The sequence below is a fragment of the Trichechus manatus genome, unplaced genomic scaffold (genome assembly GCF_000243295.1).
Source record: "Trichechus manatus latirostris isolate Lorelei unplaced genomic scaffold, TriManLat1.0 scaffold00002, whole genome shotgun sequence".
Lineage (NCBI taxonomy): Eukaryota > Metazoa > Chordata > Mammalia > Sirenia > Trichechidae > Trichechus > Trichechus manatus.
Genome location: NW_004443938.1, coordinates 36,775,104 through 36,793,960, shown reverse-complemented (window position 1 = coordinate 36,793,960; position 18,857 = coordinate 36,775,104). Strand labels below are relative to the sequence as shown.

The 18,857-nt window shown below is 38.1% G+C and overlaps 1 protein-coding gene across 7 annotated transcripts in view; it reads right to left on the bottom strand.

Moving 5' to 3' along the window:
- Window positions 1–18,857, bottom strand: part of MAP3K5 (mitogen-activated protein kinase kinase kinase 5) — a 239,520-nt gene that overhangs the window by 83,520 nt on the left and 137,143 nt on the right. For all 7 annotated transcript variants that reach the window (XM_023729862.1, XM_004368890.3, XM_023729852.1 and 4 more), the window contains exons 9-12: window positions 18,160–18,319; window positions 17,145–17,298; window positions 8,095–8,202; window positions 632–681 (exon numbers count right to left, since the gene is read on the bottom strand). In XM_023729862.1, coding sequence (XP_023585630.1) covers window positions 632–681; window positions 8,095–8,202; window positions 17,145–17,298; window positions 18,160–18,319 — 472 coding nt within the window. The remainder of the gene's footprint in view (window positions 1–631; window positions 682–8,094; window positions 8,203–17,144; window positions 17,299–18,159; window positions 18,320–18,857) is intronic.

Below are 18,857 nucleotides of genomic sequence, written 5' to 3'. Positions count from 1 at the left end.
TAAACACTTAATCAATGGCTCTTGATTCTGAAAAATAATCTCATGTCTAAATCCCGGAAATGGCATTTCCAGAGCCACTGACATGATGGCAGTGTCAGAACTGAGCTGAACCACTGTAATCTCTGAAGACCACATGAAGAGTGACCTTAGGAAAAGTAAAAAAAAAGGATTCCTGATAATCTCACTTCATTAATGTTAGCTATAGGACAAAACCTAGCAAATGGCAAGTATGTTTTAGATCCTTATGAGTGGAGATTAGTTCCTGGAATTCCAAACGGAACTTTAAATCATCCTAAACCATAAACCAGCAGCTCAACCAGACAAAGCGGAGCCCACGTGGCTCACTTTTATTTACACCTTGCTTCTGGTCCACAGTTCACATTTACCGTTGAGTCACCATATTTTAAGAGGGTGATTAAGCAAAGTCGATTCTCCCAACAGTGAAAGTTTTGTTGCAGAACTAGTCATAATGGAGACAGTGAGACTGAAGAAGATTGAGCATTTCCACCAAGAGAAAGATTCTTGAAGTTCTTTGCATTTTTTTTTTTATCAGGACTAAAAGCCCTATCTAAGCCATGAATAGCCCAGAAAAATGTCTTATAAAGAAACAAAGTGTACCAATGACACTTACCTCACTCCCCTGACAGAAGAGGCACTGAAATTCCACTCATGTATACCTTTCTAGAACACAGGGGACAAACAACAACAAAAATGCTGAGTCATTCAAATGGAAAACAAAAAACAATAGTAATAACTTTATTATTTTCAAATAATACACAGGGTAATTTTTTCCTAGTGCATAATTCTTCATGAATAAATTATCTGGATGGAAACTGTAATTTTTTCTCAAGCCACAAGAGTAATGTTCACTCTACCTAGTAATTCCTGTGCTTTCATGTGGCCTGAGAATAAAACAGCTTCCTAAAGAGTCTAGAAGAAGTATTGTTACTTGCCATTAAGTTGATTCCAACTCATGGCGACCCCATGTGTGCAGAGCAGAACTGCTCCACAGGGTTTCAAGGCTGTGACCTTTCAGAAGCAGACAGGCAGGACTGATTTCTGAGGGGGATCTCAGGGTGGGTTCGAACTGCTAATCTTTTGGCTAGTAGTTAAACGCTTAACCCTTTGCACCACCTATGGACTCCCTAGGAGAATTAGTCTCATTAAATTTCAACATTTGATTTTTAGCAGATTAACCTAATAACTGTTCTGCACTAATTTCTTAAGAGAAAAAAACAACACAGTGATCAAAGTAATTCAATTACAGCTAAGCAATATGTCTTTCCTGAGAAAGAAAAACATTAATTTGAATAAACTCTTTGCAAGGTTTAAAGACAGTTATTTGGTTCTGAGTTATCTTTATGTAAACTTTCAAGCTAAAATCATAATCATATTTATTCAGAAAATAGTGCAAATATGTATCTGTGTGTGCACACGTGTATTGTGACCATAATATCGACAATGTTTATTACCTAATTTATGCAAAATTCAATATACTAATAAAGGTTAAACATAAAAGATTTGATGATCATATGATAAACATGGGTGATTTGCAGGGCAAAGATGAAAAAAATGTGGGAATTTATTTCCTGAGTTTATTACTAAAACTGAGTTAAAATTAATATTAAATGTATATGTACCTAAATTAATTAAATTGCAACATGGATCACATTCCTTATAAAAATATAAATCTGACAACAACATAGAATTAATAGCATATATATTTTATGTATAACTAAACTAATTGAAAGGAGCCCTGGTGGCACAGTGGTTAAGCACTCGGCTGCTAACCGAAAGGTCAGCGGTTTGAACTCAACAGCCACTCCACAGGAGAAAGATGTGGCAGTCTGCTTCCGTGAAGATTTACAGCCTTGGAAACCCTACGGGGCAGTTCTACTCTGTCCGATTGGAATCAACTCAATAGCAATGGGTTTGGTTTTAAAAAGTAGTTGATATGTGTCCAGGTTTAGCAAAACCCCAAAACCAAACCTGCTGTCATTGAGTCGATTCCAACTCATAGTGACCCTATAGGACAGAGTAGAACTGCCCCATAGGGTTTCCAAGGAGTGACTGGTGGATTCAAACTGCAGACCTTTTGATTAGCAGCTAAAGCTCTTAACCACTGTGCCACCAGGGCTCCAGGTTTAGTAAGTACTGTATAACACTAAATTCACACTGAATTCAATTCTGTAAATGTAAAACCACCAAGAAAATAAGCTCTTAGCCACCCCCTTAAAATAATGCCAGGAGGTTGAGGTCTTGACTGGGCAAGTAAAATGGGTAACAAGAGCCTTCTGACTCTGAGGTGGCCCGGAGTTCTCATCTTGGCCAAAGCAACTCAAAAAAGTCACAATTTCTATCCACAGCCTCTAGTTCTTTGCTAGGACCATGCAACTTAAAATAAAATAGATCCTCTCAGGCCCAAAGTAGATTTACTAAAAATCTCATTCCAATGCAGTCAGTCAGGTCACGGGAATGTGTCTGAATTAGCACAGAGCAAATCCTGTTGTGCATGAAGCCCACAGAGCGAGAGACCACAGAAAGATAACCATGGAATGCAGCTCTCCTAACCAGAGTACCCAACCAGTACCAGCTGCCGTGGAGTCGATTAACCAGAGTACAGAGGGAGTTAATTAAAGTAGTGGCCTCAGCTAGTAATTCGGAAAGTTGGCTCTAAATCCTGTTGGCCTCAGGTGAACTTCTAAACATATACAACCCCAGAGCTGCAGCTGTTACCTGTGCACTATGCACACCGTACAGCCTTGTCCTGACAGCCTGTGACTGAGCTGCTTTCTAAGGCCATCTCCAGGAACAGGAGCTGGGGGCTGAGTGCGGAGCTGGCAGGGCCAAGTGTGCAAGCCAGCAACTCCACGCAACAACTGGCACACACCGAAAAGACAGTACTGGGAAAAATATCTTTCATCAGCCCTGTTCTCGTTGTAGCCAAAGAGAGATTTCCCACATTGGTTGGGCTGGTTGATAGGTAAGGAGAAGAGCATTTCCAGAGTTTAGGTTCCTGAAAGGCTGCAAGTGCTGCCAGCGAATGTTCCATTTCTGGGCCAGAGATGGAGTGATGGGGAATGAAAAAGCCTCCCTCCTTCCGCCCTTTCTACTAGGACTCACCACAAGGAGGCGCTACAAAGCCAAGAGGTAAGTTAAAAGGCTGCTAGAGCCTGTCTAAGAAGCACAGTGGTTAAGCACTTGGCTGCTAACCAAAAGGCCAGAGGTCTGAACCTACCAGCTGCTTCATGGGAGAAAGATGTGGCAGTCTGCTTCTGTAAAGATTACAGCCTTGGAAACTCTATAGGGCAGTTCTATTCTGTCCTATAGGATCACTATGAGTTGGAATCGACCTAACAGCAACAGGTTTGGTTTGGTTTGGTTTGGGTTTGGGGCCTGTCTGGGAGTCAGGGAAAAAAGAGAGGGCAGAGGGTGAGCTAGAGTGATAATTAGCCCCAGTAGACCCAAACCAACACTAAACCTAATTCAATCAGTGCAAGCCCCGTTTTCTAGGATCTGGTTAGCCCTGGTTCTTGTGCACTGGCCATGGCTAGAACAGGGACCAGGAGCTAAATTCTAAGCTAAGATTGCAGGAGTTATTCTGTGGCAGACGCTGCTGGTTCCCTAGGCAACAGCCATCCTTTCCTTCCCCTCTGCTAATAAAAAACAAATTTGGTTCAGGTTCAGGAGGCAATATGCTTAGGGAAGGTGAAAACTGATTAGTCTAAATCTGCCATGGTAAGTCCATTTCTCTTGCCAGTGATTGGTTTAGGCATGGACACAGGATGCAACTTTTGGTACTAAAGAGAAGGCCTGGCCCTCTGCTTTGGATGCTGTCTGTGTGAGCAGATGCTTAGAGCTGCTGTTTAAGAACATGAGAGAAGAAACTGAGAGTATTATAGAGATCACCTACTGCCAACAAGCTGATTCCGACTTACAGCAACCCTGCAGGACAGAGTAGAATTCCCCTATCTAGTTTCCAAGTCTGTAATCTTTATGGAAGCAGACTGCCACATCTTTCTCCCAAGGAGCAGCTGGTGGGTTCGAACCATCAACCTTTTGGTTAGCAGCCAAGCACTTAACCACTGTGCCACCAGAGCTCCTTATTATAGAGATGCCAGCTCAGAACTGTTAATCCACTGAAATCACTTCCACCTCTGAACTGATTATAATTTGAGACGTTTTATTATTATTTAAGCCACTTTTAGTTGGGAGGAGTCCCTGGGCAGTACAAACAGTTAATAAGCTATGCTGCTAACTGAAGGGGTGAGGGTTCAAGTCCACCCAGGGGCGCCTTAGAAAGGCCTGGTGATCTACTTCTGAAAAAAATCAGCCATTGAAAACCCTATGGAGCACAGTTGCACGCAGACTTTCTTCAAGTACTAACTTGCTTTAAGCAGCAATAATCCATTGACCAAATGAAGAACTGTCAAGAGATTGGGATTTCAATTAATTCTGCCCCTGAATATAGACTATAACACTCTAAGAATCCCTAAACTCTTGGGAATTTCACAATGAACTTGAAGTATTAAAAGCTGCAGATATAGCATGTAATTGTTCATTCACTGTTTTAGAATGAAAATACTGAGAGGGAGAGAGTAAAGAAATAAATATAATAAATGAAAAGCAACGTTTTCTGTTGTTTTACTAACTTTTAGAAAAATTAAAAACATATTCAATGACAAAAACAATCAATTTTCTATTTAACATAAAACCTATTAAACCTGTTGATTATGTTATTTAATTATAGGTAATGTAGTTCCTTTAAACTAACATAGTAATAATAAAGCTTTCTTGATTTTCTTGCTTGTCATACTCATTTTACTATTTCTATTTTAAAAAATAGAAAAAATGGCAATGGTAAAGAACACACTTTGGATAGAATGAGGGTTTGCAAAGAAATTGACATAAATTCAAAATGAAAAGTATGTATGTAAGAAAGTTTAAATTTTTTTTTGTGAAAACTTTTTTTTTATTGTACTTTAGATGAAGGTTTATAGAACAAATAGTTTCTCATTAAACAGTTAGTACATATATTGCCCTATGACAATGGTTAACAACCCCACAACATGTCAACACTGTCCCTTCTCAACCTTGGGTTCCCTATTACCAGATTTCCTGTCCCCTCCTGCTTTCTAGTCCTTGTCCCTGGGCTGTTGTGACCCATTAGTCTCATTTTGTTTTATGGGGCTGTCTAATCTTTGGCTGAATGGTGAACAGAAAGTTTAAATTTTTGAACGAGGAGAACTTTTAGCACTAAAGATAATGGGAAACAAGGGTGCTTGATCAAAAGATGGTAAAAATGGAAGCTGGAAAATTCACAGCCTAAATCTGTAACCCTTCTTAATATGCATTTACATTCTAACATATTTATTTCTAAGTATAATATAAAAATTGTCTCTACAACGATCACGAAATGTAAGAGAATGAATACAAGGCTCACTTTGTTAAAAGAAGAACCTCCAGGAAGGGGAAAATGATGACAACTAGTTAGAAATAGTACTCATTTTCCAGAAATCTCTGGCTTACTTTCTGTTCTTTTTCTGACTTCCAAATACCTCTGGCTCCCTGTTCATTCTCCCGGCCTCGCTAATCGCTAATTCCTTTAGCCCCATTTAGTTTCCAAGTGTCCCTGGATGACCTTGCTCTTTATAATCAGAAAATCTTCTCTTCCAGATAATAATGTTCATGCCTCCAGCCTCTCTTAGTTTTTCTGGTTTCAAATAGATGACTACTACTTATCAACTTGTGAGAACATATATGCATTTACTTTAAAGTATAAATACAACACTGTACTTTTTTTGTTTTCATTGTGGTAAAACAAAACATTGGCCAATTCAACAATTTTTACACGAAAAATTCAGTGACACTGATCACATTCATTATGTTGTGCAACTATTTCCACTACCCTTTTCCAAATTATTCCACACACTATGTACTTTTTGGAGCCCTGGTGGTGCGGTGGCTAAGAGCTCGGCTGCTAACCAAAAGGTCAGCAGTTCGACTCTACCAGCTGCTCCTTGGAAACCCTATGGAGCAGTTCTACTCTGTCCTGTAAGGTCACTATGAGTGGGCATTGACTCGATGGCAACGGGTTTTGGTTTTATGTACTTTTTAAAATTTGTCAATTACAGATACGTAGATGATTATACTGTTTACTCTAATTTTTTTCTCGGATAATTCTACTTGGAGTCATTCCATCAGCTCCAACTAAACAAGTCCAAGAAGAAACTCCTTATGATTCCTCCGCAACTCAGGTTTTCCTTCTAACTACCCTTCCAGTGCTATCAATGTAATCCCAATTTGAGTCACTTTATACTCATTCCTCCTTTTTAACTCTTCTTCCTCGTTAGTGATTAAGTCATTCATTTTTCTTTCTAAATGATCTGTCCATTTCCAGTCACAATCACACTGTTCTAGTCTCAGGTGTCTACCTGCCTCATGTCTAGATAGGTTCCCCCAACAGTCTTCTCTGTGGCCCTCCAGAGTCCAAGACTTTGCAACACCAATATCAAAGCCAGATACATTTTATAGCTATAATAGCAAACATTTATTGAACAGGCACTGTGCTAAATGATTTACATGATCTCATTTAACACTCAAAACAACTCTATGAGGTACTATTATTTTCATTTTATATGAGAGGAAACACAGACACTGGGCGTTTAAGTGGACTGCCCAGGTCACAAGGCAAGTAAGAGATAAGGTCAGCCTTCACACCTATGCAGCTTGATGATAGATAACTCTGCCTTCTTGACTACTGCTCTATTCTGCCTCCATGCCAGTCCTCGGCTTTTAAGAAACTTCAGTGGTCATTTATTTCCTACCAACACATGTCTCAATTTTTCCTCTTAGCTCATGCAGCCCTCTATAGTTTTACATCATCCTGCCTATCCAACCATCTTTCCTACCACATTCAACATGTTTCTCCACATGCATCAAGCAAGGTTCCCCAAGGCCCCTGAACATCCCATGCTCATTTTCATTTCGGTGCATTTGTTGGAATTCTGCCTCACTCTTCTAATCTGGATTGTTTTCCCTTTTGCCTTTCTCTTCTAGCCCTACCCTGAGTCAAACGCCAAGTCTCACGTCCTTCGGGAAGCCTTCTCTAAAGGTGGTCGTGTTAAGTCTTGCAACTTAGCATTTCAGCAGCCATGACTCCAGTTGGTAACATGAAATTACATGACAGGATGGAGAAAACTATGCATTGCCAGTACCAAATCTACCTCATAGTCTTCAATAGCTTCTATTTTTTAAATAGTAGATTGATTTGTACATGCAATTAACCCGTTGCCATCAAGTCAATCCCAACTCACAGGGACCCTATAGGACTGAGCAGAACTGCCCGATAGAGTTTCCAAGGCTGTAATTTTTATGGAGGCAGACTGCCACATCTTTCTCCCAGAGAGGCTGGGGGTTCAACTCGCCGACCTTTTGATTAGCAGCTGAGCACTTAACCACTGCACCGCCAAGGTTCCCTGTACATGCATTAGAAATGATGAAATAGAGAAGTGGAAAGGTTTTATCCAAATGAATACTATGAGTGGAAATAAGAGTGTTTGGGATCCTTCCGAAAACAAGTGCAGGCACAGACCACCTCGTTTTGTGCACAGCACATTGAGTCAGTGACTAATCTGAGATTTAGCAGCTACTTAGACAACCAAACAGACAGATATAATGATAACTACAGTGGTACCAGTGCAAGGCTAGAAGTGGTGTTTTTTCTGACAGGCTTCTCAGAATTAAGATACTCATTTTTTAAAATTCTGTATTTTAAATATTAGTTTTTCAGTGTAAAATTTATAACATGAATTTACAAAACATCAGAGAAATATTCCAATTATGAGTACATTTTGGATGGTTATGCTATCTATAATAAAAATCAAACTAGTTCAGTTATATTCTATTAAATAAGTGAAATTAATAACCCAAAGTTAACAATTTTATATTACAGAATATATTTATGCCAAAATAAATACATAGTTAAGCTATTTTTTCTTAATTAATGCAGATATTTGTTGGAATATATAAATGCTGGGAAGGTGTAAAGCCCTCCATTACTAACCCTCTTGTCTTACTAATTGCGTAATTTACCTTGTCATCAGGAAGCACATGCCAAATAGATATTGTCTTTTCCTCGACTTCATTGTTGATAGACAAATAAGAAGGTTGGTAGATCTTGGTTGGTTCTAATATTAATACCTTGAAAACATAAGCAAAATAAACTAATATTAGTGATGTAAGATTTAAACCATTTACACCTGCTACAATACCAGCATTGACGTGGGAGATTAACAGATGAGGTTCTGCGTCCAGTGCTGGAGTAAAACCATTTTAATTTCTGATTGTTGCCATTCCTATGCAGCCTTCAACCATTTTATGGTGTTATACAACTATCATAAAGTCCAATAATACATCACCTTTTTCTGATAAAAAAATTGAAAGGAAAATTTTGTAATCCATATATTGGTTTGGCTGTCCCCAAAGAATCTACCAAGGATACCTTTCTAAAAGTTTTTTTTTTTATCATGTGAAATGTAATCTGCTTCTATAAATATAAATGTGTCAGAGAAAGGCAGACATATGGTAAAACAAATAATTCTGTGCACAGGAAAGACAAGACTCCATATATAGAATGTCACATACTTAATTTAACTTTTCAGCTATCATATGTTACCATAAAGATGCAGCAGTAAGGTCTTCCTATGCATGTAAATGGATTTAGAAATGATTCTTGGCTATTATTGAAAGAGCTTTATAGATAAACCAAAGGAATGAACACAGCTAGCTATATGAAGTAGCAAACATGTTTTTGCACTGTCTCCAAAATAAAACTGGCATTTTCAATAATGATATAGTTAGCTGTAAAGAGAAAAGAGAAATAAAACGTATGCCTATTTTGGTTATGTCAGAAGGGTATCATGTGTCTGCCTTTCACGGACACATTTATATTTATAGAAACAGATTACGTTTTACACGATAAAAAATAAACTTTTAGAAAGATATCCTTGGTAGATTCTCTGAGGACAGCCAAACCAATATATGGACTACAAAAATTTCTTTTCAAGCCCTGGTGGCACAATGGTTAAGAGCTATGGCTGCTAACCAAAAGGTCAGCAGTTCAAGTCCACTAGCCACTCTTGGAAGCTCTATGGGGCAGTTCTACTCTGTCCTATAGGGTCGCTATGATTTGGAATCGACTCGATGGCAACAGGTTTGGTTTGATTTTGGATGAAGGGTATACGATAAGCAAGTTGAGAATCTTCATGAAAAGACTGCATAACATTATATTATTACTAACATCTCATATTAGGAGCAAATAACCACACATGCCTTGATTTAAAAGATGCTGCAATTATTATCTAACTGTGCAAATGGTTGAAGGCACCTAACTGGCCAAATTTGCTATGTAGACTTCAGTAAGAATGCTAAAAATAATGGAAAGAAAAGCCAATATTCAGTCACCAGAGAAAGTGGAATGGTTCTTTGCACTCCACTGGTTAAAACTCAAGAAAATTACCTTTTAGAACTTGAATCAAGTAAGTTTTCCAAATAAAAGTGGAGGAAAAGACCTTCAGAAGACTCTGACAGCAAGGAATCAGACCCACACAATACGTGATAACCTAAAAGTGCAGCCTAAGCAAGAAGGCACGCGAATCTGGGTTAGAAAATTTATTCTTGGCCATAAACCACAAACCCAGTGTATTTATTTTACTCTAAATTTATCACTTCAGTAAATTTACTTAAGCTAAGGCACAGAGAACTAGAGAAAGGGGACTAGAAAAACAAAATTTTCTTTACTTCAAGTACATAAAACTGTAAGGGCTCAAAGAATTCTCAGCCAGGCTCTAGCTATAAAAATAAGCAAGATAGGATATACCACAAATAAACACACAGTAAACACCCACAACGAAACATATTTGCTTCAGGAACATACACTTACCAGGTGAATCAAGGCCTAAATCCCACTCAATAGAGAAATAAGTGGCACTGATTAATAATGAAAATCAATTTTCAATCTAAACTTAGCAGAAATGGTACTCTCAAATTGAAGTATCCCAGTGTTTGTGAATTTAAAAACAAATAACACTGAATAAAGTGTGGGTTTCCCACAATATCATCTAAGTCTCTACAATGACAAATGAGAATATACCGTTTTCCCTAGTTATGTGGGTATATTATTTTACATTAGAAAAGCACAGCTCCAGATTATCTCCTGTCTTCTTAAAATATGTCTTTATTGTCACCTCAAATATTTCTAATAGATAAAATCTGAACTATTTGTTCCTATCTTGAGACAGAGAGTAAAAACAAAGTTGCAGTTATCATTATATAAAGTTTTTTGAGCCCTTTGATCTACCCTTGAAATAACAAGGCATGAAGGATTTCTAGCAAGCACTACAGAGATCACAGAAAGGCTGGGGGTGGGGGGAGGGGGAAGGAAAAGTAGGTAATCTGACAAAACCAGAAAGCTAGATACAGCTCATTTAGGAGTATACATACTTTCTTGCTTTTAATTTCTAGTCTTTTATATTAGACAATACAACTATTAACTGCTAACTTCTTATGTATGAAGCAGAAAGATAGCAAGGCCTATAAAGGGTACATATTAACTAGGGTTTCATGCCTAAGTTTCTACAGTGAGTAGAAGACTCTACAGAGTCTTCAAAAGCACCACACACCTCCTCTTCCTCTCTCCTCGCATTAAGTGATGGGCTGATACTCTCCTAACTTTTCAATGTAGGAAGGAAAGAAAATATACAAAGAAGAAAGGTGAGAGAAAAGAGTAAACCCAAAGTGAACCCAAATAATAATAAATGATCCAATCATTCAAATCATTTCACAAATAAGCTTTCATCTGCTTCCTTTTGCCCAGGTTCATGGTTATTTCTAGAAGGAATGAGAAAGGATATGGTAGTGAGATAAATGGAAACAATCAAACTAGTCAATATTTTCTAAAATCAGTCATGGTAGTTTTTAGTCAGATCCACTTCAAAATTAAGATAATGTCATCGCTCCAATCAAGACCTATTGCAGCCTTCACAAGTGTGAGCCACAAGGAGATGCTACTTGAGGACAAGATGAGTTATAGTAGCTAATATAGCACCACCAGTACTAGAGGCCTTTCTCCATGCTGTGCACCAGGAGTGACAAATCCCAACGATTGCCATGGGTGTGTTTGGTAGGGAGGTAAATGAGTGCAAGAGAGATGGATGGAACTGTAATTAACATCTAAAATGACATCTGCTACTTGGCTCAGTAGACAACTTGCCACTCCCTTCAATTTTTCAATAGTTGAAAATTTACATTTTATGTGAATTCTCCTTATTTTTCACTTGATTTTATTAATAAACTACTTTTCAGTTTAAATACTCCTTCTTTTCATCCATTATGTCTATCTTTTCCTCTAAAATCTTAATTAACTATTTGAAGTTATTATCTGCTGATTCCTATATGTGGCTCACCTCTGGGTCTGCCTCTATTGGCTATTTTAGCTCTTCATTACCAGTCACTTTTTTCCTGCTTCTTAGAATGCATAGTAATCTTTGATTACTGGTCATGTGAATGACACATTATAGAGTGTACGGATTATATTTTCCCAGAACACTGAGGTATTTTTTTCTGGCTAGTAGTGACATTACCAGTGTATCACCTTGATCCTGTTGAGGTCTAGTTTTATTTAGGCTTTGTTAGGATTTTAGTTTTGCCCTTATTCTAGGACTTGGGCTTTCTGTGTCTCAACTAAATGCTTGCGGTGTTCATCAAAGTCTCTTTACTACAGCTGGGCTGGAAGTCCAACATCTTATCCCTGCATTGTTCAAGCTCTGGAATCTCTGTTCAGCTTCCAGCCTCCCAAGAGCTGCCCTCTGCCAGGCCTCCTAAAGCTTACCCCTTGCTCATACAATCTGGGAGTTGGCCTAAGATTCAAGAGAAATACCCAGGCAAAATCCTGGGATTCACAGTACATGGCTCTCCTTCTCCAATACTCTTCCACCCATATTCTTGCTGCCTTAGAGCCCCAAACACTGATCTCTGCCTCCTCTGCCTAGGTAGAATGACACTCCCTACTAGGGCTCTCCCATGCTGCAGTCAGAAGAATGACCTTAGGGAAAAAGACTGAGTGAATGTGAAGCTCAACTTAAGTACCTTCTCTTTCTAAAAGATCGCAAATCTGCAATGATTGCTGTCTAATGCCAGCAAATAGTTGTTTTAATTATTTTTGTCCAGATTTTATAGTTATTTACAGCAACAGGGTAAGCTCAACCTGATTTACTTCATCATAGCCAGCACTGAAAGTCCAAGTCTTTTTATTCTCTTTTTTTGATTGCTGAATGGTCTTTTAAACATACAAACTTAATCATATGCATATCCTCACACATAATAAGAGAAATATTAATTGAAATGACCCTGATATACCATTTTCCACCTACCAGTTTAGCAAAAGTATAAGTCTGATAAATACATTTTGTTGTAGAGACTATGTTGCCAGTGAGAATGTCAATCTTATGAAGGACAATAAAGAAATATCAATCAATTCCATTCCCGGGAATTTATTCTACAGATGTATTTGCACGTGTGCAAAATGGTATACAAACAAGGGGTTTCAGTGCAGCATTATTTATAATAACAAAATATTGGCAGACGTCCACCAATAAATGATGTTTATTACCGTGGTGAGATGGATCGCTTTCGTGTGGCCTTTATAGCCATGGTTCTTGTAATCTCACCCAAGTGATTGGGTGGGACCATGCAATAAGGTCTATGGAACGCTAACAAAGGGATTGGTCAGTTTTGTCATCTTGCTAGGCTTAAAATGAGCCATCCCAGGGGCGGGAAGTAGAAGCTCTCACCACCAAGAATGAACAGCCAGGAGTGGAACATGTCCTTTGGACCCGGGGTTCCCGCGCTGAGGCCCTCCTAGACCCAGGAGACAGAACTGTAACACCAAAGACAGCAAGACGGCAAGAAGCAGCCACAGAGAAACAGCAGCAGCAGAGGCAGCAGAGGCAGCAGAGGCAGCAGAACCAGGAGACTGGCAGGAGAAGGCATGGTGGGCTTTCCATCCCACAAAGTGAGAAAGCAGAGTGCCTTCAGGCAGGAGGCTTGCTGGTGGCATAGGGTGCCTCCGGGCATTTGGTGGAGCTGGGCTTACTGATCCACAGAGCTACAGCTGACTGCCTCTGGGTCGAGGCTTATTGGCAGAGTGGGGTACCTCGGGGCACTTATCAGCAGAGCCAAAAGAGCTTTGTAACACTTGCCCAAGCAGGGCAGAGGCTGAGAGGCCAGAGAGAGGTGGCTGAGAAGACGCTGTCCTGATGGAAGAACTGTATCCTGAGTATTCATGAACCTGAAATGTACCTGTTACTTCCCTAATAAACCCCATAATCATGAGTATTGTCTGTGAGTTCTGTGTGGCCATTGCAATGAATTATTGAGCCCAGCAGGGAAGTATAGAGTGCTGTGGGAGGGACTGTTGGTGTCAGAATTGGTAAAGATGGTGGAGAGAGGAGCCATGTCTGACCTTCACCTTATAGGAATCAGCCTTGGGCTGTTGACCTTGATTTTCCTCCTCCCTTGTGAAGTTACAGGAGGTCAGATGCCGCCACCATGTTATTTTTACAATTATATATATTATATGAATTTACTTGACAAAATAAGTTAAATAAGTTATGGTATGTTGATACATTGGAATACTATGCAGTTGTTAAAAAAAAAAAGAATGAATAAGCTTTCCATGTAATAACTGAAAAAATCTCCATGACATATTACTCAGTGAAAATAAGCAAGGTATAGAACATGTAATATTCCTCCTTAAATGAAAAAAAAAGGAGAAATAATAAGAATAATAGTTAATATTGATACTCTGCTGACTAAGAGGTCAGCAGCTTGAATCCACCAGCTGCTTTTTGGAAATCCTGTGGGGCAGTTCTACTCTGTCCTATAGGGTCGCTAATAGTTGGAATCGACTCAGTGGCAATGGGGTTTTGACTACATGCCAGGTACCATTCCAATAGTTTTAAATATATTAACTCATTAAATCTTCATCATAACCCTATGAGTTAAGTACTACCCATTTTGTAGATTAGGAAACCAAAGCTCAGAAAGGTTAAGTAACTTGCTCAAGGTTACACAGCTATTAAGTGGCAAAGTGGGACAGAACTCACGCAGACTGGCTCCAGAGTTTACTACACAATAAAAGGTTCTCTATATTCTAAATTTATACCAAGAGAAAGAAACTGTGGGAAAATATGTAAGAAACTAATAATAATGGTTGCCTGGTATAAGCAATATACCATAAATATTTTTACTACACTCTACACAGAGATCTCAATCAATTTGCTTAATAGCTACATGACATTCTAAACGTTACTGTGTTGTTACTTGCTGAATCATTCCCCTATCCATAGGCACTGTTTCTTGATTTTTGCTTCTACAACTGAGGCAGCAATAGAAAATTAGTGTAGGATAAATTTGTTTCTATAAGTAGGATTGCTGGTTAAATATATACACTTTTAACTTTACTAGATACTGACAGATTACTTTCTTAGTGTTCTTTTTAAAATTCAAGAATAAAAAACCCATTGCCACCAAGTCAATTCTGACTCATAATGACCCTACAGGGCAGAGTACAACTGCCTCCACAGAATCCCAAGGCTGTAATTTTTACAGAAGCAGACTGTCACATCTTTCTCCTGTGGAGCAGTTGGTAGGTTCGAACCACTGACCCTTCAGTTAGCAGACGAGTGCTTAACAACTGCGCCACCAAGGCACCTCAAATTCGAGGACATAGGATAATACAACAAACATCTATGTGCCTATCACACACAAAGTATTAATATACTGTCATATCTGCTTTAAAACTTTTTTTAAAAAAATGAAATGTTGCAAATAAAGTTGAAATCCCCCATGATCCCCTACACAATCCCATCATGTTCTTCCTTAGATGATTTTCTAAAAGAAATTTAGGAATTCCATGTCCATCAGTAATCTATAAACATGTTCATGTCCCCATATCTTTGCTAGCTGTTGCAAACTTTTTAATTTTTTCTAGTCCAATGGGCAAACAAAAAACATTCTCATTTTAATTTGCCTTTCCTTGACTACCTAGTAAAGTTAATTATCTTTTTGTATGATTTACCCATTTATCTTTTTTTGTCTTATCAATTTGTAGGAGTCTTTTTGTATATTGGTCAATTAATCATTTGGGAGTAATATTTTCTCCTTGTGTAGCATTTTTCCATTTGGGTTGCTTATGGTGTTTTTTTAACGGAACAAAAATTTCAATTTTTTTATGGGCTCAATATTTTCCTTTGGGCTTATAGGCCCCTTTCTTGCCTAAGGAAGCTTCTTTCACCTGGTGGTTATATCTACATTTTCATCACTTCTTTCTTAATATTTTCTGGTTTTAATTTTTACATTCATTTACTTATACTGTGACAAATTCATTCATATTAGACTAATTGGAATTAGCTCAGAACAGCTAATATGAGTGATTTCCTTTCATAGCTAATTTTCTAGTTAGTCAATAGTCAATTAAGTACATCAGCCCTGTGCTCTCTTTTTGCACCCAATACTACTACTCAGAGCACCAGCTAAAGGTCAGCTGCCAGCTCTCTCTAGGATATGTCTTTTTCTAGGCTAGAAAATAACCTAGTGTTTCAGTTGGAAAGGCTTTTCAATTAAAGATCTTGCTGAGCTTAAGGTTTCATCTGGAAGCAAGAGTAAAGAAATCATGTTAATGCCAGTAATGGATTTAATTAAATGAAGCAGATGATCCTATCGACAAGAACTAGCAAACAACATTTTACAACAATAATTGAGACTCGTCACCACCTCTGAGTATTGAGACTAGAGCGCTCATTCAGAGAGATTTATGGTATCACTCTGAGTGCTAAGAAATTTGTGTACACACTGAGTTGCCAGTAATTCTCAGACTGGACACCAAAGCCATACTGCTTTTGACGGTATTCTGAGAAGTATCAGGATGGGGTCGGCACCAGCTGAGAAGATGGACAATATATTAAAATATATACATTGCAGCATCACTCACAATAGCCAAAAGGTGGAAACCAATACATGAAATTTCTAGAATAGGCAAATGCAAAGAGACCAAAGTCTATTAGTGGTTACCAGGGGCAGGAGGGAGAGCGGAAACAGGGGGTACTGCTTAAGGGGTACTGAGTTTCTGTTAAGGGTGACGAAAAAGCTTGGAAACGTACAGTGGTGATGGTAGCACAACATGGTGAATATAATTAATGTCACTGAATTGAACACATAAAAATGATTGAAATGGCAAATGTTCTGTTATACATATTTCATCAAAATAAAAAAATATATGCATGTGTGTCTATCGATCATTTAAATATACATATATTTAATTTCCACTAAAAAAAAAAAAGAAACCCATTGCCATCGAGTCAATTACGGCTCATAGCGACCCTATAGGATGGAGTAGAACTGCCTCATACGGTTTCCAAAGAGTGGCTGGTGGATTCAAACTGCCGAGCTCTTAACCACTGTGCCAATGTCCACTAAAGACCAACCAAAATGAATTGCAGACCAGAATCTACGAGTCATCATTTCTCATGGTCTAAAAGTACTGTTTGGAATCAACTCAACGGCAATGGATTTAAAAGTACTGTAAAAGTGACCAGGGATACTACATATAACTCTGACCCACATGGGTAATGAGTGGCAGGCACGAAATAAAAACGCAGGTGGGCCTGATACTTTTCACCACAATAGTCGTGATGATATTGATGAGATATTGATACTGATCATCAAAATTGCAGCATTAATTAAAAACATCCGCCTGTCTGGTCTGAAGAGACATCTTGACTTGCTGAGTTAACTTACTGAGAAACTTGGGAAGCACACTTTATCACTTATCAAAAGAAAACACACACAGTTCTTGGCAAAGAGAAACATAACAAGGTCTCTCATTTCTCCGATTTTGAGAAGTTATTTTAAAAAGCAAGCAAATGCATACCAATTTGCAGAAAATAAACACATTAACCACATGATTGTCATCTTAGGACATGAAAATCAGCACACTAATACTGTTACAGTCAGAGTACAAGAAGTTCCTTAAATAAAAGAAACAAAATTAGAAATCTACTTAGCATTAAATGAAGAGTACTCACAGGAAACCTAACTACAGTAACATCTGTCTTTGTGGCCTCGACCAGGAAATCCATCCAGAAGTCCACAAGTTCCTGCTTCACCACAGGCTGTTCTGTGGTCAGTTTTGCAAAATGCTTATATATCAAAATTGTCTCTACAATAGACTTGAGGTACCTAAGAATTAAAAAACATACAACATATAACAGCCAAATTTAGAACCACCAGTTCCCATGTATCCCAGGATCCTTCTCTAAATGTAATTTAAATCTGGCATTAATAATTATGCATTCAGAGTCACCAAACGTTTATTCATTGTCTATTACATACCATGTACTTTACCACATCATCTCATTTAAATCTCACAAAAATTCAGTAAGGTAGGCCATTTTTATCCCTGCTTCCTAGATGAGGAAACTGAGGCTTAGAGAGCATAAATAACTTGAACTGGAATTATACATCTACTTAAAATATGACTTTCAAAGTAATGCCTATATTCTATTGAAGGATGTGGTTAATGCATTTGTTTTAACATCTGCTTCCTTAAGGAAGCTTTCCTAAATAAACTCTTCGTAAGAAATTCTTATTTTGCTCTGAAGTCACTCAGCTTATATATTCTACAAATACTCTTAAACTTAGTTAAGACTGATGGTGCCTTGAAGGAAAAAGTTACGAAAATGAGAAGCAATGAGGTAATGGGTATGCAAGCATTTTGTAAATTATAAACATAGAAGTTAACATTCCATAAACATTAAGAAAATGAAAACTCAAGGCATTGTTTGGTGGTGGTTATTACTACTGTATTATTGTTGTAGCAAATGCTACAATAATGAATAAATGATGTTCAAAGTCATGAGAACCTATAATCAACACATTTTCTTTATAAACATCTCATTTTCCTCTAGATTCTGCATTTAATTCCGTAAGTAAATAAAATAACCTAATTTCCAGTCCAATAAACATAATTTGGGAACAAGTGATAGGCACTGTTTGTGAAAAATAATTGTTGTATAAATGTGTAACATAGTAAAATATTACCATGCTGGTGTCTTCAGTTTAAAAAGCTTTTCAGATGCTTGAATGACTCTCAAGTGGTCATTGGCCAGGACACTGGCCCCCAGAAAAAATCCAACTTCCCAGTAGCTCTGGAGTTTTTCCAAGTTTCCCTTTTTACCAAGAAGGCTACTTAGCTTCACGCCTAAAAGATGAACGAAAAGGAAGTACAGTGTTACAAACACAAAGTTGGCAGGCAGAGCCGCCTTTTGTTAAGGAAAATTAAGCTTTCATTTCTCCTTTCAGATTAAAATAACGTCGTTAATTTTCTAATCATAAAAGTGGTTTAAGCTTAACACACACACACATATATTTGTTAACAATGGACTGAAACATAGCAATGATTGTGAGGATGATGCAGGACTGGGCAATGTTTCATTCTGTTGTACATAGGGTTGCTGTAAGTCAGAACTGATATCAACAGCACCTAACAACTATAAATATATATGTGTGTGTGTGTGTGTTTGTGTGTGTGTGTGTGTCTATGTATGTATATGTATATATGTATAATCAAAAAACCAAACCCGTTGCCGTTGAGTTGATTCCGACTCATAGGGACCCTACAGGACAGAGTAGACCTGCCCCATAGGGCTTCCAAGGAGCGGCTGGTGAATTCAAACTGCTGACCTTTTGGGTAGCAGCTGAGCTCTTAACCACTGATATGTATATAATATATATATGTG